The 24,374-nt window shown below is 46.5% G+C and overlaps 2 protein-coding genes across 14 annotated transcripts in view; one reads left to right on the top strand and one right to left on the bottom strand.

Annotated features, from left to right (window-relative positions):
- Nucleotides 1–24,374, bottom strand: part of LOC118372769 (adhesion G protein-coupled receptor B1-like) — a 117,518-nt gene that overhangs the window by 72,577 nt on the left and 20,567 nt on the right. For 6 of the 13 annotated variants that reach the window (XM_052489878.1, XM_052489888.1, XM_052489887.1 and 3 more), the window contains exons 1-2: nt 21,831–21,937; nt 9,875–10,931 (exon numbers count right to left, since the gene is read on the bottom strand). In XM_052489878.1, coding sequence (XP_052345838.1) covers nt 9,875–10,640 — 766 coding nt within the window. In that variant the 5' untranslated portion in view covers nt 10,641–10,931; nt 21,831–21,937. Of the gene's footprint in view, nt 1–9,874; nt 10,932–15,574; nt 16,328–21,830; nt 22,347–24,374 lie in introns of those variants that run through there. The other 7 variants (XM_052489879.1, XM_052489882.1, XM_052489884.1 and 4 more) reach the window with 7 other exon arrangements.
- LOC127914235 (uncharacterized) lies at nt 16,930–18,183 on the top strand. Its single transcript, XM_052489091.1, has one exon. It carries the CDS (start codon nt 16,930–16,932, stop codon nt 18,181–18,183), a length of 1,254 nt encoding a protein of 417 aa, XP_052345051.1.

Here is a 24,374-nt window from a genome sequence, read left to right as displayed (position 1 = left end):
GTGTGTGTGTGTGTGTGTGTGTGTGTGTGTGTGTGTGCGTGTGCGTGTGCGTGTGCGTGTGCGTGTGTGTGTGTGTGTGTGTGTGTGTGTGTGTGTGTGGGTGTGTGCTTGTGCATGTGTGTATGTGTCGTGTGCAGAGTTAGAGGGACTTAAAACAATCCCCACCACTGAAATCCTCTTTCCTTCTCCTCTTCTCCTCATCCTCCTCCGGTCTCTCTAACTCGTTCTGGAGCCCACCAGGTACCTCTTCTAATGAAAGTGTCACTGTCGTCATTCTCCCTCCTACTGTCTCACAGTCACCAACCAAGGACATTACAACACACTGCTTCATTTACATGTAAGAAATGGTTGCTTATTAAAAAAACCAAGGACATTACAATACACTGCTTCATTTACATAGTCTAAAGGAATGGTTACCGATTTAAAAACCAAGGACAGCTACTACTGGGCCCCTGCCCTGTAGGACGTGTAGAGAGTGAGAGAAACACACACACATACGTACAAATGTACACACACATACACACACACTCCTCGCACAGAGTGCACTGTGGTAGATTCTCACCACGCTCTGTAATACTCTCATACATCTGAAGCCCTTCTCTCCCCACACAGCGTGGGATGGCATTGTGACTCACAGAGAAAGAGAGGGACGGAGGGATAGAGAAAGAGAAGGAGGAGGTGGATGTGGAGGGAAGGGGGGTCAGGGCAAACCTCAGGTCCCATCTCCCCCTGTCTGAGTGGTGGGCTGGAGAGAGGGGGCCCTGGAGCCTGTGTCTGTGTGTGTGGTTGTGGGTTTGTGTGTGGGTCTGCTGTGGTTTGAAAGACCACACGTGACATGTCTGTGCTAATGAGCTCTTCTCCTGGGCCTGCCAGGCTCTGACCAGACATAGTGTATGTGTGTGTGTGTGTGTGTGTGTGTGTGTGTGTGTGTGTGTGTGTGTGTGTGTGTGTGTGTGTGTGTGTGTGTGTGTGTGTGTGTGTGTGTGTGTGTGTGTGTGTGTGTGTGTGTGTGTGTGTGTGTGTGTGTGTGTGTGTGTGTGTGCGTTGCGTGTGTGTGTGCGTGTGTGTGTAGGAGGCGGGTGCTGTGACAGCATACCACCCCTGCATGTCATTCCTGGGTATATCACCAACGAGGAGAGAGAAAAAAAGCCAGTACATCCCACTGAGCTGCTGCCTCATCCTTAACAAGGGCACAGAGACAAATACTCTCACACACAAACACACACACGCACTAGCACACTCTGTTAGCAGACACACATAGGCACCCAGGCGTACACACACAAACCTTTATGAGGACACACATTGAGAGACAAAGGCACACACACACACAATGACATTTTGCAGTGCCTTTGGGCGCACGGCGGCAGTAAACTGTACACTGCCGCCTGATCAGAGGACATTCATCTTCATTCTCCCTCTCATCAAATCTGAAGAAGGACAGAGAGCCTCAGAATGAATGCTTTAGGGAGAGAACACACACACACACACACACCACACACATGCACATACATACACACATACACACCCACACAGAGAGACACAGACCAACAGCACTGACAGGAAACCAATGAAATGAAGAAAGTGAAAGACTACAGATCAGGACGAATTTCCAAGAGTGTGAAGGAGAGAGAGAGAGAGAGAGAAGGAGATAGAGAGGGAGAGAGAGAGAGAGAAGGAGATAGAGAGGGAGAGAGAGAGAGAGAGAAGGAGATAGAGAGGGAGAGAGAGAGAGAAGGTGATAGAGGGAGAGAGAGAGAGAAGGAGATAGAGAGGGAGAGAGAGAGAGAAGGAGATAGAGAGGGAGAGAGAGAGAGAAGGAGATAGAGGGAGAGAGAGAGAGAAGGAGGTGTGACAGAGTGAAAGATAGGGAGAGAGAGAGGTGCATCGACTACGAGCAGTGACGAGCTGCCTGTCAGAGCAACAAGGAATTCCTGGAGCAGTGCAATAGGTTGCACGCACACACACATGCACACAGACACACATGCACACACACGCACACATGCACACAGACACGCACGCACACATGCACACATGCACACAGACACGCACGCACACATGCGCACACATGCACACAGACACACATGCACACAGACACACACACACACACAGACACACACACACACACAGTCCAATACTAACCATTAACCACACAGTTACACAAGAAACACACACACGTCCGTATGCTCGCCAGACAAAAACTGGAGCTGATCTTCTATCTTCACACATTAAAGCAGCAATCATCAGTTTAAACAATAACAAAGCCCTCTCCCTGCCCCTGTTTCGGTGAAAAGCTGAGGGATGGGCCTGGATAAATGTAACCACTCTCAAATAGACAGAGCTATGGATGCAAGGACTGACCATCCATTATATCAAAAATATATAGTTTAACCATGTTTTAAGTCTATACAGTGTGTGTTTACATTTACTTTGTTTACAAATATTGGAATAAAACAAGCTTGTATTTTGGGGTTCTGATGGGGTACAACAGTTGAACTAAGCTCATGAGGCATTTATAAGTTATATTATTGACTAATCAGTGGGTACAGATCATTCATGTATCATTAAATGGATGTAGCAACTGCTGTTGCTTATTTAAAATATTAATTTTTAATAAAGCCTTAGAGGGACCTGACATAGTGGATCTGTTGGCAGGGAACTGTGAGAGGAGAGGAGAGGAGAGGAGAGGAGAGGAGAGGAGAGGAGAGGAGAGGAATCCATCAACATGTTCACTAGAACAACTACTCAGACAGAAGAGGGAGAGATAGGAAGAAAGGAAGATTCATTTTGAAAATGTGTGTTTCAATTGAAGGTATATTTTAAAAAGGGCTTCCACACTTGGACTTGAGTATAGAACAGCAGGGGTCTATAAGATATGACAATAGTAGATTTCCTATACAAGACGGTCACACTCTCTCTGCAGAGTTAGCTATGGTACTTGTCCACTCCACAGTCTGGCCTGCTCCAACCCACACAGACACCCGGTGGCTAACACTAGGCTACACATCACACACACACACAGACACACTAGGCTACATATCACACACACACACATACACACTAGGCTACACATCACACACACACACACAGACACACTAGGCTACATATCACACACACACACACACACACACACACACACACACACATAAGCTCCCACAGCTAACCTTGTGGAGACACACAATTCAGTCCCATATAAAATCATATGTTCCCTAACCCCTAAACCTAACCCTAACCTGTACTCTTACCCTAACCCTAACCTTAACCCTAACTCTAAAATTATCCCAAAAACCTAACCCTAGCTCCTGACCCTAACCCTAAAACTAACCCTAGCTCCTATCTTTAACCCGTAACATAATTCTAACCCTGACACTAATTCTAAACTTGACCATTAACCTACTAAAAACCTTAACCTTGAGGGGACTAACAAAATGTCCACAGTTGGTCAAATTTTTGTGTGTTTACTATTCTTGTGAGGACTTCTGGTCCCACAAGAATAGTTAAACACGTCCACACACACAGGCACCACAATCTTCAGCTTGTCTCTCAGCACTCTGTCAGCCACCCACTCTCTGTCACGAGGGACCAGTGTGTGCAACTATCTGCCCAACAAGAGAGAGAGTGTTTCTGTGGAGAGAGATGGAGAGAGACAGAGACAGAGAGAGGTAGTGTAGTGTGTGTGGGAAGAGGTATTCATGCTTTACACTTGCTATAAGACTCTCCTCCCCTCTCCTCTGGGAGCAGTGGTTTGATATCCCTTAGTTTAGCAACCTCACAATCGTGTGGGGGGTGGTGTGTGTGTGTGTGTGTGTGTGTGTGTGTGTGTGTGTGTGTGTGTGTGTGTGTGTGTGTGTGTGTGTGTGTGTGTGTGTGTGTGTGTGTGTGTGTGTGTGTGTGTGTGTGTGTGTGTGCGCGCGCGCGCAAGAGGCTGTCCTCTCCGGGACATAAACTGCCACACACATTCATCTTACTTAACGTCAGCATTCTGCTAACATCTGACCACCATAAAGATAAGTGCAAGTCATGAATACATTTTTCTCCTCTCTCTCTTTTCCCATCTCCTCCATCCTTTCCAGTCCCCTGGAACTCCTCTTACTCGCCGCTTCTCATTCAAATTTTTGTCAATTTTCTGTCTTTCTCCCATCTTCTCATTATCTCCATCTCACGTCCCCACACCAATCTTTCCCTCTTCTCCATCTCTTTTTGTTTCTCTCCTTGTCTCTCAAATCCCTCCTTTAATTTGTCACTGCTTCCCCTACTGTCTCCTGTTGAGTGAGAAATGAATCCTCTCCTGCTCCATGTTGTCTTCACCATGCAACACACACACACACACACACACACACACACACACACACACACACACACACACACACACACACACACACACACACACACACACACACACACACACACACACACACACACACACACACACACACACACACACACACACACACACACAGCATTCAAATTAAAGCCGACTTCCTTCTCTTCCGCTATGCTACCAGTATTGGCCTGCTCTCCAACTGCATGACCTCTAACTGACTAGTCCAGCCATCTGCTCTCCATGGGAACGGGATAGATGTGTGGACGGAAGGAATTGTGGAAGTGACGTCTTTCCTCTCCTCTCCATAGAGAGAGCGAGCGAGAGATAGACACAGAGAGAGATGGAGGGAAGACGGAGGGTGAGATAGACAGGGATCCATTAATAGTGTGCTGAGTGAGGCCTCGGAGACAGACAGGGCCATGAAGGCCTCTGTCTCAACTGCTCACTTCCCAAACCCTTCAACAGTCATCTCATCTCATGCTCCTCTCTGCTCAACGCTCCTCTCCTCCTCAGCACAGCAAACCTGTCAGGCTCCCAGCCCATTCCCACACAGAATCCATTATCCTTTCTTCTCTCTATTCATCCTCAACTAACCTACCCATCCATCCATCGACTGTCTCCCCATGGTCAGTGGGGGTTCAATTGCCACTCAGAGAGGTGTAGGAATATCATCAAAGTTCACTTTGACCTCAGAGCCCTGCTATTCTGAAAGAGAGAAAGAGAGACTGAGATAGATACATAAATAGATAAAGAAAGAAAGAAAGAAAGAAAGAAAGAAAGAAAGAAAGAAAGAAAGAAAGAAAGAAAGAAAGAAAGAAAGAAAAAGAGTAGGAAGAGAATAATAATATGAAGAATCCACCTCTTTCTAGATGTACCCAGCCAAGTCTGTGTTGTATGTACCTCCAGACCACACCCATGATCTGGATTACATAAGAAGGATAACTAGCCTAGTGTGGAGAGGAGAGGAGACGAGAGCCTTGGTGACAGTGAACATTAGCTGCAGAGAGAGGAGAGGAGATAGGGGTAGAAGACGCCATGAGATACTACCCACAACATCAGCTCTGCTTGGCTGGCTGCTAGACTGAGTCTCCTCCATCAGCCTGGAATCAGCCTATAGGCCTGGGAGGGGGAGGGAGGGAGAGATTGAGGGAGGGATGGGGAGGGAGAGGTTTGACCAGAGGCTAAAGTGATAGAAACGAGAGAGAGAGGAAGGATGGATGGATGGAGGGGAAGATGGAGGGAAGAGATGCGGAGGGAGGGAGAGGGCTGGGTGCTCCGAGAAGAAGAGACTAGGGTTGTGATGACACCAGTATCATGATATTTTTTTCCATGGCAAAAATGTTAAACACGAAGCAGACCTAACTCTTTAGTCATTTAAAAACCTGCTGTATGTAAAATATTGTGCTCTATACCTTGGAAAATAAATGCATGTGACGCTGGATGACAACACAATGTTGTTTGTTTCCAACATTAGGGCTGTTGTCCTTAAGAAGTGAAATCTGCTTTGTGTTTTTATTTTTCTTGCCACCATACTAATGTCTTGTGATACTGGTGTTAGGTTCTTATTTTTCAGAGTAAATAACTCACGGACACTAGAGAAGCTTTAACCAAGTTTAATTCTTCCCAAAGGTTCTGTACCGCTGTAATTCAGACAACCCAACATTTCTCCCATCACAGATATGTACATCCCACAACCAGTTAAGGCTCGGGACAATACTGCCCCCTTTGGATGAATTGCGTGCCCATAGTAAACTGAAAAGAAATCTGTCCAAAATTGCTAATATATGCATATAATAATTATTATTGAATATAAAACACTCTAAAGCTTCTAAAACCGTTTGAATTATGTCTGTAAGTATAGCAGAACTCACAGGGCAGGCAATCTCCCAAACTATTTTTGGGAGCCTGAAATTTAGGGCAACTTTGACGTCATCGCCCCCACCCTTCCCAACCAGCTATGGATCTGGAGACACTTTCTATGTCTTCCACTAAATGTCCTCATTCAGTACAGCGTTTAACTGTGCAAATCCCGCGAGTTTTGACCCTTTGGTAGGCAAAAGACTGAGTGTCGCGAGAAAATACAAGGTTACGAGAGCGCGCTTTTTGGAGAGACGTCCCTTTGTTCCAGATCGCCTGCGAAGAAGCAAGAATGTCCGATAGATTAGATAATTGTTTTGTACGTTTAGAACATCCTAAAGCTTGATCCTTCACTTAGTTTGACCAGTTTAGTCGACATATAATATGTCATTTTGAAGTTTTGATGCGCAACTGTTCGAGACCAGAAGTCATTTTGGATGCATTTCAGCTGGAACTTGAAGCATATGCTAATACAAAGACACACGACTTGAAACCAAACGATGTTTTGGGTAAGTATGACTCCTTCCACTACATTCTCATCGAAGACCATCAAAGGTAAGGGAATATTTATGTTGTAATTTTGTGTTTCTGTTGACTCCAACATAGCGGAGAAATATTGCTTATGTCTGAGCACCGTCTCAGATTATTGAATAGTGAACGATTTCTGTAACGTTAACCTCTTACCTCCACCCGACACGCAGGCGTCCCATCTAGACATCTGGAAATGCAAATGCGCTACGCTAAATGCTAATAGCACTCGTTAAAACTCAAACGTTCATTAAAATACACATGCAGGGTACTGAATTAAAGCTACACTCGTTGTGAATCCAGCCAACAAGTCAGATTTTTAAAATGCTTTTCGGCGAAAGCATGAGAAGCTATTATCTGATAGCTTGTAACACCCCAAAAGACCCGCAGGGGACGTAAACAAAATAATTAGCATAGTCGGCGCTACACAAAACGCACAAATAAAATATAAAACATTCATTACTTTTGACAATCTTCTTTGTTGGCACTCCTAGATGTCCCATAAACATCACTATTGGGTCTTTTTTTTTCGTTTAAATCGGTCCATATATAGCCTAGATATCGATCTATGAAGACTGTGTGATCAAGGAAAAAAACATTGTTTTTTAACGCAACGTCATTTTTTTTAAATTGAAAAAGTCGACAATAAACTTTCACAAAACACTTCGAAATACTTTTGCAACTTTAGGTATTAGTAAACGTTAATAATCGATCAAATTGATCATGAGGCGATGTATATTCTATAGCTGTACGTCTGGAAATAATGTCCTGGTAAATCTCAACCAAAATATCCGGTCGGAGACCGGAAGAAATGCGCTGCCTCGTGTCCGTTTGACCAAGAAACAAATCGTAGGCAAATGACAAGACTGTTGACATCGTGTGGAAGCTGTAGGTATTGCAACCTCGGCCCCATTTAATGTGGTTCCCATTCAACAACACGTTCAAGTGGCGCATGGATATATTTTCCAATTTTCAGTGATCAGATTTTCCTGCGCTTTTCGATGAAACGCACGTTCTGTTATAGTCACAGCCGTGATTTAACCAGTTTTATAAACGTCTGAGTGTTTTCTATCCACACATACTAATCATATGCATATACTATATTCCTGGCATGAGTAGCAGGGCGCTGAAATGTTGCGCGATTTTTAACAGAATGTTCGAAAAAGTAGGGGGTCGACTTAAGAGGTTAAAAAGAAATGTGACAAAGCGATTGCATTAAGAAGCAGTGTATCTTTCTAACTATATGTAGAACATGTATATTTAGTCAAAGTTTATGATGTGTATTGCTGTTATCTGGCGTTATCTGGCGGAGCTATCTATAATTTCTCCGGACATTTTTTTGCATTTTCTGTAAACGGAGATTTATGGATATAAATTGCATATTATTGAAAAAAAAACATAAATGTACTGTGTAACATGTCCTATTACTGTCATCTGATGAATATTTTCAAAAGGTTAGTGAATTATTTTTCTTTTAATCCTGCGTTTGTGATTGCATCTTTTGTTCGACAAAATAGCTACATATCGTCTGTGTCTTTGTGGTGGTTTGACATACATATGTGATATGTTTTCGCCGTAAAACATTTTAGAAATCTGACTCGCTGAGTAGATGAACAAGGTGTTTATCTTTCATTTGAGCTATTGGACTTGTTAATGTGTGGAGGTTAAATATTTCTAAGAATATTTTTGCATTCTGTGCGCCACTGTTTCAGTTGAGCGGGGGGGTGTGGTACCCCTAGTGGAACCTGTACCGTTGACACGTTAAGACACTCCACTTTCTCTCCAATCCTTACATTTTATGGTTCCACAGGAAGAGGGCAGGTAACCCTTATTACTCCCTTCAGAGGATCTGACCTCACCTCCTGACCTCAAACCCTCTTTCGCCTAATCCACAGATGTCAATCTGTCTCCCCTATAGCAATCCTTTGATCTCCTCCCATTCACTCAGCACATTCCTCAGCCACTGTCTTTCTACAGATCTCACTCCTTTATATACTATGCGTCTGATCTATCATGTCTTTAATATCTCAATGTTCAAAATGTCGAATCCAACACTGGCATCGTCCCGGCCCTAGAAGAGACCAGAGGCTGATAAGAGGAAGTGATGCAGAGAGAGAGTGAGAGGAGAAGAGAAAGATGGATGGAGAAGGAGAAGAGGGGGGTCGGGAGAGCAATGGTTCAACCCAATGGCAGACAGTAGCCCTAGTCTCCCTCAGGGATGGAGCTCTCAGTTATCAGCCTGTATGTCAGGTCCAGGCTTGGGGAGGAGAGCCAGGATCACACAGCATCATCACACATCTAACCAACTACAGACCCTTAACCTTATCCAAGCCCCTATAGTCTCTCTCCTGTGCATCACCCTCTGCTCAGAGCAGCCATACACAGAGATCCAGCTAGCTCCAGTCCCTATAATATAAAGCTCATCTCCTGTGTACCGCCCTCACACACACACACACTCCCCCCACTCTGAGCTGCCATTACAGCTATCCCATATTACACATTCCTCATCCAGTCCCAGCCTCCCTTCTCTCTCCACCCAGTGCCCCCTCTCTCCATCTCTCCCTGCCCATCTCTACCTCCCCCCATCTCCCTCCTGCAGCTATCCCATATCACATCCAGATCCTCCTCCCCAGTCCCAGCCTCCCTCAGGCCGATCCAGTGTCTCTCTCCCCAACCACAGAGGGACAGGACACGGCGCCTTCCTGCCAAGGTCATTCAGCTCAGAACCCATCAGCTGAAACCCTATACCATCTCTGTTCTGTCTCTGAGCTACTGTCATTCTACAGATCTTTCACGGCCTTTCTGCTTTCTGTGACCTAGCCAGAGCACTTTACTGGATGCTGCATAGTCATTTGAACAAAAATTGCCTCAAATTGTCCGGAAATAATCAGGCGGTGGCTATGTCAATTACTTGTCTTTCCTTTTAAATAACTGTTTCATTGTATTGTGACAGGTTAGAGTACGAGGCTCCCTACACATTCATGGATGGACCTGGACCACAGAGGCCCCCCATTAAACATGAAATGGCATGCTATACAGACAAGATGACCAAGTGAGCCACAAACCTCGCCTACAAGCTCTCCTCCAATAGACAAAATGGCATCACAAGATGGCCAAAACAATTTCCAAAAATGCCCATAACTAAAACCAGAGAACTATTCCACTCACCGTTGCTGTCAGTATCACTCTTCTCATTGGAGCTGGGAAGGCAGTTCTCCAGGTAGAACCCGTTCCTGTAGCATCCATCCCCCTCGCTGAGCTGTGGAGGAGGAGGGGGCTCCCAGCACTGGCAGGGGGTCTGCATGATGCCACAGGGCCTGTTAGAGGTGCTGGATGCCAGGCAGTCCTCCAGCCACTGGCACAGCATCTGACACGCTGCCATGCTGGGGTTACGCTTCCCCACCACCAGGTACTCTGTCTTAAATTCCCCATCTTCGCTAGCGTTAGGGGTGGTGACCGTCACGCCGGCCCGGGGCGGCCCTTTCCTCATTTGTAGGAACTGTTTCCCAGCCTCCAGAAAGGCCACAGGGGATGAAGAGTCACACAGCTTGACCACCTCGTCGAAGCTCTCCATGCCCAGGTAGGTGCGCGTGGTCTCCAGAAATGAGTCAAACTGGAATGTGCGAAGCTGCCGGGGAATGCAGTCCGTTGTGGAGGTAGGTTTGGTTACCTTGATAAAGATGGTGTAGCGGCGCGGGTCGGGGTTCTGCAGGGTCCAGGAGCAGGGTGCCGTGGGGAAAGTGGAGGAGGACAGGAAGTGGCCGAAGAATCGGCTCTGAATCAGAGTGGAGCAGGTGTCTGACTCAGGCCCTGAGGGAGCAGCCGGGCACCAACTAAACAGTTGTATCAACAGCAGAAGCATCAACGATGATGGCAGGGGGACTTGGGGGTTCACCAGGTGCCCATATAAGGAGGGGGAAAGAGTGGTTGTCATGGTTACCAAATGAAATAAAAGACCAGAGTGGTTTGCTGGAACCTCTGTTTTTTTGTAACCTCTTGTTGATCTGTCTTTCTGTCTCACTGATTTTCTGGCAACCAGGTGGGACCTTCAATGGGAAGAGGAGGAGGAGGAAAAGGAGGAAGGAGGAGGAGGAGGAGGAGGAAGGAGGAGGTAGAGGAGGAGGAGGAAGGAGGGGGAGAAAGAGGAAGAGGAAGATTGCACTCAGAGGTCCAGTGATCTGTCCATGATTGCCTTTTCTCAGTCGATCCAGACGTTCAGGAGAACCTGGAGAGAAAGTGATAAGAGAGATATTTTGACCTGAGAGGACACATCACTATAACAGCAAATACACTAGTAAATCAAGAAGATAAGAGATGAATAATGAGCTATTTCCATTATACTCTCACCACCAGTCTCGGTTTGTGCATAGCTGGTCCGAGGCTATCTCCATTACAAGCCAGATACATACAGTGTCATCAGAAAGAAGTCACATCCTTTAACTTTTTCCACATTTTGTTGTGTTTCAGCCTGAATTTAAAATGGATGAAATGCATCTGATAATACCTCATAACATCAAAGTTGAATTTTGATTTTCAACATTTTTACAAATTAGTCAATGAAAAGCAATGAATAAGTATTCAACCCCTTTGTTACGGCAAGCCTAAATACGTTCAGGAAATAGAAATTTGCTTACAAAGTCACATAAGTCGCATGGATAATAGTATTTTAAATGAATTTTGAATAACTACCTCATCTCTGTACCCCACACATACAATTATTTGTAAGCTCCCTCAGCTGAGCAGTGAATTTCAAACAGATTCAACCATAAAGATCAGATTGGTTTTACAATGCTTCGCAAGGAAGGGCACATATTGATAGAAAAAAAGCAGACATTGAATATCCCTTTGAGCATGGTGAAGTTATTAATTAAACTTTGGATGGTGTATCAACACACCCAGTCACTATAAAGATACAGACTTCCTTCCTGACTCAGTAAACAGAGATGAAAGAAACCACTCAGGGATTTCACCATGAGGCCAATGGTGACTTTAAAACAGGTACAGAGTTTAATGGCTGTGACAGGAGAAAACTGAGGATGGATCAACAACATTGTAGTTACTCCACAATACTAACCTAAATGACAGAGTGAAAAGAAGGAAGCCTGTACACAATTTAAAAAATCCAAAACATGTATCCAGTTTGCAACAAGGCACTAAAGTACAACTGAAAAACATGTGGCAAACCAATTAACTTCTTGTCCTGAATACAAAGTGTTATGTTTGGGGCAAATTACTGAGTACCACTGTTCATATTTACAAGAGTAGTGGGGGCTGCATCATGTTATGGGTATGCATGTTAATGACTGGGAAGTTTTTGAGGATGAAAATGAACAGAATGGAGCTAAGCACAGGAAAAATCATTGAGGAAAACCTGGTTCAGTCTGCTTTCCACCAGATAATGGGAGATTAATTAACCTTTCAGCAGAACAATAACTTAAAGAACAAGGCCAAATCTACACTAGAGTTACTTACCAATCAGACAGTGAATGTTCCTAAGGCGCAGAGTTACAGTTTAGAAAGTCTATGGCAAGACTTGAAAATGGTTGTCTAGCAATGATCAACAACCAATTTGACAGAGCTGGAAGAATTTTGAAAACAATAATGGGCAAATATTGTACAATCCAGGTGTGCAAAGCTCTTAGAGATTTACCCAGAAAGTCTCACAGCTGTAATTGTTGCCAAAGGTGATTCTAACATGTATTGACACAGGGCTGTGAATACTTATGTAAATGAGATATCTCTTTATTTAATTTCCAATCAATTTGCTACCATTTTTAGAAACATGTTTTCACATTGTCATGATGGGGTATTGTGTGTAGATGTGTGAGAAAATATCAGCTTAATCCATTTAAAATTCTGTCTGTAAGACAGCAAAATGTGGAAAAAGTCAAGGGGTGTAAATACCTTTGGAAGGCAAATAAATCATCTGACACAGCAGAATATTGTTAGATACAGCCAGTGAGACCTGAGAAGAGAACCATATGTCCAGCTCTCTGAAAATATGAAGTATGTGTAACCACCAGACAGAAGGATGATATTATATAGACCTAGCTTTGTTTTGGTTCATTAGGCAAGCTCAGAACGGTCCCTTCCTGAGAGACAATGGCTTGTTTAAGATGTCTCCTCTCATATTTGATCAGTGAGCACACTAATTTGTCCAATTACGCGGCTATTAACTACAAAAATATAAACATCTGCAGTCATGCATTATCGCTGTGCCTTTGCTTTAGCTTGCCACTGTGTGATCAATAGCTTCGTTTGTTTTCAATTATTAACACTAAAGCCATTAGGAGGGCTAAAGGTGGACAGGTCAATGTCAATCAAACATGTTGTTGTTTAAACGGATAGTTGTCCTTCATGACAAACCATAATACTGAAATACAAACTATTTCATTCTAAAACAATTTTGGTGTGGAAAATTGCTTCATGGTAGAACAGTTACTACTCCTATTATTATCACTTTGGATGCCTCATGATGGAGCATTGGCTCTCTCAGACCTGTATGGATTTCAGATGGCGACAGCGAGGAGAGGGCATATAAGCAGGCTTACTAGAGGAGTCAGGGACACAAGACACCACATCCAGGGTTTCACTGATCAATCAATCAAGCTGATCCAAAAGCCTTGCTAATTGTTACCATCTCCCCTGAGATCAAATACAATACTAAGAAAAATGCCATTGGATCCCTGTGTGGCAGTACGTTTTCTACTGTATGTCTAACAAAGCAAATGCAGCATATTGGGCAAAGTTTGGCATAGAACACTATGAATGCGACCTGTCTCACATTCCCACTGAAAGCCCTGCATGCTCTCCCTTGTTCACTGTCTGCTAAATTATGTGTCCAAACCCTGTTACTGATTTTAAACATGTGTTTGACTATGGAATTGTTAACAAGAGCCCCAGTCTTCTGTGTCATTCGAGTTAATGTATTTTTCTTCAATTTGTGCATTTTGAGTGATTCCATTGTGTTTGTTCGTTGGTGCTTCGCTCGTGCATGTCCACGCTATATACGAGGCGTGCCAGCAGATCTTTGTATGTAGCCTGTATCCCGCGGATGCTCGAGAAGCGTGCAACCATTTTCCCGAGGTTTCTGTCATTTTGTTAATTGATCACATTGTTTATTGAAAATGTATACTGGTTGAATTGAGAATGGTCTGTGAATAGTATTATGATGATGATAGTCTTCTTTTAGATGTTTCTAATGCCCTTAGGTTCGCAAAAGGGGGCTTCAACTACTTTGTTGGTCATGTGCACCCATGCTTGTTGTGGCAATGATTTTGTCCAGAGTAGCACTTGACATTTCTACCTGAGGTGCGTTCAGTTTGTTTCAACGTTTGCTAAGTTGCATGACAGTTTTTAATAAACTACACGTTTCCCCAAAACAGTGCGCACCGTTCTTCAACAGTCTTTGAGGTACGTTTGCTCCCGTTTGGTGGGTGTGGCAAGTTGTGGGCTGACAAATATAGGTGTGACCATCTGAAATCGTAAAACTCATGCAGTGTCACATGGATGATGCCAGAGAGACGAAGCAGGTACGGGGAGTCAGACATTTAATAAGGAACGGACATGGAACGAGACAGGAACAGCGTCAGCATACAAGAAAACAAAGACAAAAAACAATCAATGCAGAAGCAAGAGACAGAGCTGGGGAACTGACATATATAGGGGAGACAATAACTGAATATAATAATATAATCACTGAAGCGCGTGTTGAGGGAAGGCAGGTGTGCGTAATGGATGATAGGAGTGAGTGATGCAGGGCAATGGATGATAGGAGTGGGTGATGCCCTCAAGTGCCAAGGGGGGAAGAGCGGGAGCAGGCATGTCAGTACCCCCCATCCGGTGTCCCACTTGGGCGAACCGGCCGAGACATGGGCGCTGGGCAAGCCAGTTGGGGCGTGGAAGCCCAACGAACCAGCAGGAGCGTGAGAGCCTGGCGAGCCGGCTGAGGCATGGAAGCCCGACAATCCGGCTGAGGCAAGACGCCTGTTGATCCCGCTGCAGAGAGGGAGCCCGAGGATCTGGCGGAGTGTGACGTGGGATGAGAAGCCGCCGAGCCAACCGAGGCAAGGAAACCTCTTGCGCCAGCCAGGGCGTGAAAGCCTGACGGGCTGGCTTAGGTACCCCCGGATCCATCAGTGGCGGAATCCACCCCGACGTCACCAACAAAACCAAAAACAAACCAAAAAACTCCTGGACCTGCTGGGCGAACAAGAACTGACAATCCAGCTGAGGCCCGACGTGGGATGGTCCAGGTGAGTCCAATATCGCTGATGCGCGTGACGAGGTAAGGCAGGTGTGTGTAATGGATGACAGGAGTGCGTGATGCAGGGCAGCCTGGTGCCCTCAAGCACCAGGGGAGGGGAAGAGCGGGAGCAGACGGGTAACTGCCCTCTGAACCACCATAAGCACAACGTTTTGGTCATTCAGTACAGCACTGCTTCTGTTTCATTCAATGTTGCACACTATTCTATCCGGTCGATGATGCTGAGGGGAGGAAACCAAGTATTTGATGTGTTTAATACCATTCCAATGACTCCTTTCCAGCCATTATTATGAGTCGTCCTCCCCTCAGCAGCCTCCACTGGTTCTATTGTACTGAACGCAACCTTGGCTTTGCCAGTATTTTGTCAGCTCTGTTTGTGAGTAGGCTGTATTTTCTTTCACAGTACCCATAGCCTGTTTCCTCAAATCCTGTTTTGGATTGAGTGCAGCTTGATTCATTTGTAGAAAAAATATTTGGGTTGTGTTTGTATTTCTTTGTGTCCAATTATAGTTTATTCCTACAACTGCTACCACTACCATTATCTTTTAAATAAATATTTTTAAAAATTACCATATACTTTTAAGACGGTAAGATATCTTTACCTTTTCAAAAACACAGGAAATGATTCCCGCAGATACTGTCCATGTATATACTGTATGGGCTGTCCAGTCCTGAATATTTCCTCCATGGCCGTGGCTACAGGCTATCAACTCTTCTCCACCCCATTAGGATTTGAGGGCTAGCCTAGTGGAAATGTTCCTCATGAGCCATAAATAGCACACAAGTCCCTTTATCCATTTGACCAGGGCTCTATGAGACCAGAGGCCTATGGCTCAAAAATAGTCCACCATAAGGAATGTGGTGCCATTTGGGACTTAGCCCCTGTGTCCCAAATGTGTAGCCTACACTAGAGAGAAATGTGGCCAGGCGGGCCAGTTCCTGGAAGAACATGTCTGGCACTAGTAGCGTCTGACAGTCAGTGCAGTGACATTGATTCACTAGCCACCACTGGTACACAAGCATATACTCCAACTACCTACTGTGGAGGAGGCAGGCTGAATCACAATACGGAACCACTCAAACAGCATTGTTGCTCTTGGTCTGTTGAATGCATTGTGTCTGTCTCCACTAGCAGTGAGGCTATGAGAACTGTCTGAATGAACACAGCAGAGCTTATTTCATTACCTTCTAACATCAACTCTGGTTCTAGTTCTGTCAGACATGGATTTGGAAACACTAAACGTGTCTGACTGAAACTGAATCTGTAATCCAGCTGGTATGATCTCAACAAAAAAATATATGAATTCCTTGAAACATGAAACTACTGTACAAACTGACCCCTATTGCATTTATGTACCCACCAGTCCCCACACCCCATGCATGTACCCACAAGTCCCCATCACCCCATGCATGTACCCACCAGTCCCCACACCCCAGGCATGTACCCACCAGTCCCCACACCCCATGCATGTACCCTCCAGTCCCCACACCCCATGCATGTACCCACCAGTCCCCACACCCCATGCATGTACCCACCAGTCCCCACACCACATTCATGTACCCACCAGTCCCCACACCCCATGCATGTACCCACCAGTCCCCACACCCCATGCATGTACCCACCAGTCCTCACACCCCATGCATGTACCCACCAGTCCCCACACCCCATGCATGTACCCACCAGTCCCCACACCCCATGCATGTACCCACCAGTCCCCACACCACATTCATGTACCCACCAGTCCCCACACCCCATGCATGTACCCACCAGTCCCCACACCCCATGCATGTACCCACCAGTCCTCACACCCCATGCATGTACCCACCAGTCCCCACACCCCATGCATGTACCCACCAGTCCCCACACCCCATGCATGTACCCACCAGTCCCCACACCCCATGCATGTACCCACCAGTCCCCACACCCCATTAATGTACCCACCAGTCCCCACACCCCATGCATGTACCCACCAGTCCCCACACCCCAGGCATGTACCCACCAGTCCCCACACCCCATGCATGTACCCACCAGTCCCCACACCCCATGCATGTACCCACCAGTCCCCACACCCCATGCATGTACCCACTAGTCCCCACACACCATGCATGTACCCACCAGTCCCCACACCCCAGGCATGTACCCACCAGTCCCCACACCCCATTAATGTACCCACCAGTCCCCACACCCCATGCATGTACCCACCAGTCCCCACACCCCATGCATGTACCCACCAGTCCCCACACCCCAGGCATGTACCCACCAGTCCCCACACCCCATGCATGTACCCACCAGTCCCCACACCCCATTAATGTACCCACCAGTCCCCACACCCCATGCATGTACCCACCAGTCCCCACACCCCAGGCATGTACCCACCAGTCCCCACACACCATGCATGTACCCACCAGTCCCCACACCCCAGGCATGTACCCACCAGTCCCCACACCCCAGGCATGTACCCACCAGTCCCCACACCCCAGGCATGTACCCACCAGTCCCCACACCCCAGGCATGTACCCACCAGTCCCCACACCCCAGGCATGTACCCACCAGTCCCCACACCCCAGGCATGTACCCACCAGTCCCCACACCCCATTAATGTACCCATCAGTCCCCACACCCCATGCATGTACCCACCAGTCCCCACACCCCAGGCATGTACCCACCAGTCCCCACACCCCATGCATGTACCCACCAGTCCCCACACCCCATGCATGTACCCACCAGTCCCCACACCCCATGCATGTACCCACCAGTCCCCACACCCCATGCATGTACCCACCAGTCCCCACACCCCAGGCATGTACCCACCAGTCCCCACACCCCATGCATGTACCCACCAGTCCCCACACCCCCAGGCATGTACCCACCAGTCCCCACACCCCATGCATGTACCCACCAGTCCCCACACCCCAGGCATGTACCCACCAGTCCCCACACCCCATGCATGTACCCACCAGTCCCCACACCCCATGCATGTACCCACCAGTCCCCACACCCCATGCATGTACCCACCAGTCCCCACACCCCAGGCATGTACCCACCAGTCCCCACACCCCATGCATGTACCCACCAGTCCCCACACCCCCAGGCATGTACCCACCAGTCCCCACACCCCATGCATGTACCCACCAGTCCCCACACCCCATGCATGTACCCACCAGTCCCCACACCCCATGCATGTACCCACCAGTCCCCACACCCCATTAATGTATCCACCAGTCCCCACACCCCATGCATGTACCCACCAGTCCCCACACCCCATGCATGTACCCACCAGTCCCCACACCCCAGGCATGTACCCACCAGTCCCCACACCCCATGCATGTACCCACCAGTCCCCACACCCCAGGCATGTACCCACCAGTCCCCACACCCCATGCATGTACCCACCAGTCCCCACACCCCATGCATGTACCCACCAGTCCCCACACCCCAGGCATGTACCCACCAGTCCCCACACACCATGCATGTACCCACCAGTCCCCACACCCCCAGGCATGTACCCACCAGTCCCCACACCCCAGGCATGTACCCACCAGTCCCCACACCCCAGGCATGTACCCACCAGTCCCCACACCCCAGGCATGTACCCACCAGTCCCCACACCCCAGGCATGTACCCACCAGTCCCCACACCCCAGGCATGTACCCACCAGTCCCCACACCCCAGGCATGTACCCACCAGTCCCCACACCCCAGGCATGTACCCACCAGTCCCCACACCCCAGGCATGTACCCACCAGTCCCCACACCCCAGGCATGTACCCACCAGTCCCCACACCCCAGGCATGTACCCACCAGTCCCCACACCCCAGGCATGTACCCACCAGTCCCCACACCCCATGCACACACTTGGGTCTTCTGAGCATATAATTTTGATCCTGGGCAGGGAAACATTGGAGCAGTACATTTAGTGAGTTGCACTCTCTTGAATCAGCACACATGCTCCATTCCTGCCCTGTTTAAACACTCCTCCGACCTAGAGTAACCTTCAGTCCAAGGTGTCCAGGGAGCAGGATTTAGCAGCGTTTTACCAGACGAACCTGACACTAATGAAATGGATGTGACTTTAACAGTACAGGAGCAAGAAAGAACTGCTGGTCTCTTTATCAAAGTCTCCAACTCATCCATCCATCCATCACTCACACACGCACAGACACACACACACACACACACACACACACACACACACACACACACACACAGACACACACACACACACACACACACACACACACACACACACACACACACACACACACACACACACACACACACACACACACACACACACACACACACACACACACACACACACACACACACACACACACACACACACACACGCACAAACACACTCACAAACACACTCACACACACTCACACAGCATGCACTGGGAGCACTTCCTGTGCTGCCTCCCAGTGCTCCTCTTACTACCCCCCTCTTTACTGATTGTGTGTTTGAGAAGGCAGCAGACAGACGTACAGCAGGCTATTAACACACAATCTATTCCACAGGAATTGGGAACAAACCAAGGCAGGACCAAAGAGGACAGAGATTCAGAGATTCACATACATCCGTGCCCTTCAAGATTTGGACACCATGCAAGGAAAATGTCACCAATTTCCTTCACTGTATTTTTGGCCTTTGTAGAGAAATGGTGATGGATGAAGTAATCTCAGTTTCATGTGCATAAATTATGATGATTTACGGTGGAACTATGATATAGTGCAAAACGTGTTAAACCGACTTCATAATTGTAGTATTCCATCGTACTGAAATAATTCATGCATTTTCATTTCTGCCCCGAGGCAGACACAGCAGGCAATTAGGAGAACAAAGGTGTTGCATTAGCTTGCTGACTAACCCAACCAGGAAACCACAGTCTACACGTCCCAGAGGCTAGCTAGCTGTCTGATGCTGAGAGGAGGCAGGCCAGCCTCAACACACATAGACACACACACCAGAACAATGCCACAATCACAGAGACGGAGCTAGGGGAGAGACTCCCTCCTTTCACTTCTCTCAGCTGCCTCCACTTCTCTGTCATAGTCACACAGCACACAACACACTGATGAGAAAATGATAGAGTTGGGATGGAGATGGATAGATAAGGAAGTATTCCTCTGTTCACATTCCCTCGTCCTCCCTCTTCCCTCAACTCCAGGATTACACATTGATTAGGGAAGCCACGACAGGCATAACAAACTAAATTAAATAGAGAAAAGCAATATATAAATCACAGGAAAATGCTAATCGCATTCAATCACGTACCGTTGTACCATCACATTATTCTATGAGCTGGGAAATGTAATAGCGTAACGTTTTATCACCCCCCTCATAAAGAAGGGAGGCAAGCATGTAGTCATTGAATATCAACAGATGCCTTTTTCAGGGTTTTTAAAGCATTTTGTCTCATAGCTTTCAGTTTCCAAGATTGCAGAAATCAAAAAACTACACCCGACAGAAAAGAAGGGGAGGAGGGCGGAGAGAAGAAAACAGGTGCACCAAGGACTGGGACAAAGAGAGAGCGAGAGAGAGAGAGAGAGAGAGAGAGAGAGAGAGAGAGAGAGAGAGAGAGAGAGAGAGAGAGAGAGAGAGAGAGAGAGAGAGAGAGAGAGAGAGAGAGAGAGAGAGACAGAGAGACAGAGAGACAGAGAGAGAGAGAGAGAGAGAGAGAGAGAGAGAGAGAGGGGGAGAGATGGTAATATAGAGAAAAAAGAGAAAGTAAGAGGAACTCAGGAAGCGGCAAAGACAGAAAGCGACTGACAGAAAGAGCAAAGAAGGAGGAGAGAAAACTGGGTGCAAGGAGAAAAGCATCCAGAGCCAGACAGAGTCGGACAGAGTCAGACAGAGAACCTAAGCACCATGACCGACTAGCGTTTCTCCTGAGTGGTTTCTTTTATCCGCTTCCTTTTTGATGTGCCACCCGTTTCTTCTTCTCCTCCATCCATCCATCCCTCCATCCTTCTCTCTAAATTAAAGTGCTGCAGTGCCCCCCAGAGCGAGCAAGGTTATTTGAACAAACAAACAGAAGCAACAAAAGGCAAAACACATCTCTGTCTACAGCACATCCACTGATGACTATGACAACAAACCAGGGAGGCCTCCGAAGGCTTCCACATTATGGAGATAATTATCTGTCTATGGTGATGAATGTGTTTACCGTATTAAATGCCAAACCTTTCTCATCAGCAGAGAAACAAATGAACCCAAATGTGCGTGCCTCAACTTGCACGGGCTAACAAACATACACCACTGCATACATGCATGCACACACACACACACACACACACACACACACACACACACACACACACACACACACACACACACACACACACACACACACACACACACACACACACACACACACACACACACACACACACACACACACACACACACACACACACACACACACACACACACACACACACACACACACACACACACACACACACACACACACACACACACACACACACACACACACACACACACACACACACACACACACACACACACACACCGTGTTCAGAACAAGAACAGTATGCACCCATTGAACATTTGTTTCCTGAACAAAGCTTTCTAACAAAAATATATTTCTCTTCACTGATCTATGAATGACGATATAGGGTATGTAGTACTGAAACAATAGAGAACTGTAGAGGAGCCAAGGACATCTTGGAATGAGTCATTCAATTATCTGTCTCTCTTCAACCTCTAATTGCAAAGTCAAAAGTCTCTCACAAAACAAGATATATATTCACCTCTTCCTATGTTGGAGCTTAACCATTTCAACCAAAGTACAACTGAGTAGTCTCTCACAAAACAAGGTAACGCATATTCACCTCTTCCTATTGTTGGAGCTTAACCATTTCAACCAAAGTACAACTGAGTAGTCTCTCACAAAACAAGATAACGCATATTCACCTCTTCCTATTGTTGGAGCTTAACCATTTCAACCAAAGTACAACTGAGTAGTCTCTCACAAAACAAGATAACGCATATTCACCTCTTCCTATTGTTGGAGCTTAACCATTTCAACCAAAGTACAACTGAGTAGTCTCTCACAAAACAAGATAACGCATATTCACCTCTTCCTATTGTTGGAGCTTAACCATTTCAACCAAAGTACAACTGAGTAGTCTCTCACAAAACAAGATAACGCATATTCACCTCTTCCTATTGTTGGAGCTTAACCATTTCAACCAAAGTACAACTGAAAAGACGGCAGTAATAGAATGAAAAAGAACAAGTCTCACTAAGTCAGTCTGTCACACTTCTGTCTCTTAGTAAGATGATTAAACAGGCCTGGTGGTGAATGAGTTCTCCTCTCTCCCTAACAGGCTCTGTCTCGGTCTGGTCTGTTGTTTTAGAGCTCCTCCCCTCCCAGACACCACTTCGTGTTTAGCTGCACTTCATTTTAATTAGGAGACTAAACGTGGGAGGAAATGGATAGAGCGGGGGAGGAGCTGGGAGGGCAGTCTGGTGCGTATCTGTCTGTATTCAATGTTTTCTGTTTCCCTGTGTCTGTTTCCCAGTATTGGTTCTAATGTTTATATGAGGATACACATAACTGTGCTCTGAAGGGATGAACTGAGAGGAGACTAGACCACTCTCTCTCCCTCTGCTTCTGCCTCTGTCTCTCCACCTCTCTCTCTCTCTCCTTCTACCCCTCTCTCCATCTCTGTGTCTCCACCTCTCCCTCTCTCTCTCTCTCTCTCTCTCTCTCTCTCTCTCTCTCTCTCTCTCTCTCTCTCTCTCTCTCTCTCTCTCTCTCTCTCTCTCTCTCTGTCTGTCTCACTCTACCATCGCCCCCCCTTTCCCTCCCTATCTCCCTGGTCCTCCCCACCCACAGCACACTGGCCTTTTTCCATGTTTAGCAAGTCACATCAGATCCTCCACCTTCCGACAGAGAGGAAAGACAGAGTCTATTTTCACATCGCCTTCATTAGGCTTATAGATTGATTATATGTGCAAAGAAGCAAAAAATCATTAAGTAACCCTAAACATAATTTCCCCTCTCCTCCTCTCCCCTTCCTCCCCTGAATGGTGTGATGGCGTGCAGAGCCTTTTGTGAGTGATGCCCAGTGGCGCAGTCATATCGGATGAAAGAGAGCAATTATCCCACACAGACAATACGCAGTGCTGCCACCATGGCCCTTCCTGTGTCTGTGTTGGTTGGAATGGATGCAGTGTTAAATATAACCCTCATTGGGTGACATCTGTAACCCAGATTATCGTCTTCTTGCCACACAAGCAAATTGCAGAAGTGGTTTAACAAACACTTTTATTGGCTGTTAATGACAAATAGATGAACTACCTTGATGGTTGGTCTGTGGCACTTACAATCACACAGCCTCGCCTGGCCCTAAAACAATCACTGTGTAGGTTTTTCAACCCGTCGCGGTGACGGAGGGGACGCGGCTAACTGTGTGTGTGTGTGTCTGTCTTTGTGTAAGCATGCTTGCCTGCGTGTGCGCGTGTGCTTGCTTGCATGTGTGTGCATCTCCGTGACAGCATGAGAGTGTGTGTGTGTGTGTGTGTGTGTGTGTGTGTGTGTGTGTGTGTGTGTGTGTGTGTGTGTGTGTGTGTGTGTGTGTGTGTGTGTGTGTCTGTGCATCCAGATCACCTGTGATCTGTATATAAATCCAGCAATATAAATATTTACGTGTGTGTGTGTGTGTGTGTGTGTGTGTGCACGTGTGCGTGCGTGTGCATGTGTGTGTGTGGTGGGTAGTGCATGGAATAGGAAATGTCTCATCTTCTCTTCCTAATACCCACATCACACAGTGGGGAATGCTACAGATGGCCAAGTGACGGTCTTTTATTCCATCAAACATAATTAACTGCATTATAGGCGCTTTGTGCTTGGTCATAATCACATAAATATGATAGGGAATTGCATGTTTAAATTAATTCTGATTATTTCCAGGGATACACAACATCCTGAAAAAAAAAAAAAAAAAAAAAATATATATATATATATATATATATATATATATATATATCCTTGTTAGAAAGAATACTATTTTTCCCTTGATGGAGTGATGCTGAATGTAAAAATTGGCTTAACTGACCACACCCTCCCCGACAATGTGGTATTACTGTCAATCAAAGAGAAGAAAAAGACTGAGCAACACAATGTGCCAACATTAGTACGACTTCACCGCATGACCTCACAAGTTCATGACCTTACGGCCTGACAGACAATCTGGCTGCAGACAGAAACAACGTTCTAACCCCAGCAGTATCAGAATACATTACACTGATACGGTAACAGGACTAACTGCAAAATCAGCTGCTTGACAGCATTGAGACAATAACAGTCTGTTACAGTGAATCAGCAATGACTTAATACTGGACATCTGCAGGGAAAGAGAGAGAGAGGA

The sequence above is a fragment of the Oncorhynchus keta genome, chromosome 31, assembly GCF_023373465.1.
Source record: "Oncorhynchus keta strain PuntledgeMale-10-30-2019 chromosome 31, Oket_V2, whole genome shotgun sequence".
NCBI classification, from domain to species: domain Eukaryota; kingdom Metazoa; phylum Chordata; class Actinopteri; order Salmoniformes; family Salmonidae; genus Oncorhynchus; species Oncorhynchus keta.
This window is presented reverse-complemented; position numbering and strand designations above follow the sequence as displayed.

What these genes read in the sequence shown, in the direction of transcription:
- LOC127914235 (XM_052489091.1), top strand. Translation starts at nt 16,930, where the DNA reads ATGCATGTACCCACCAGTCCCCACACCCCAGGCATGTACCCACCAGTC.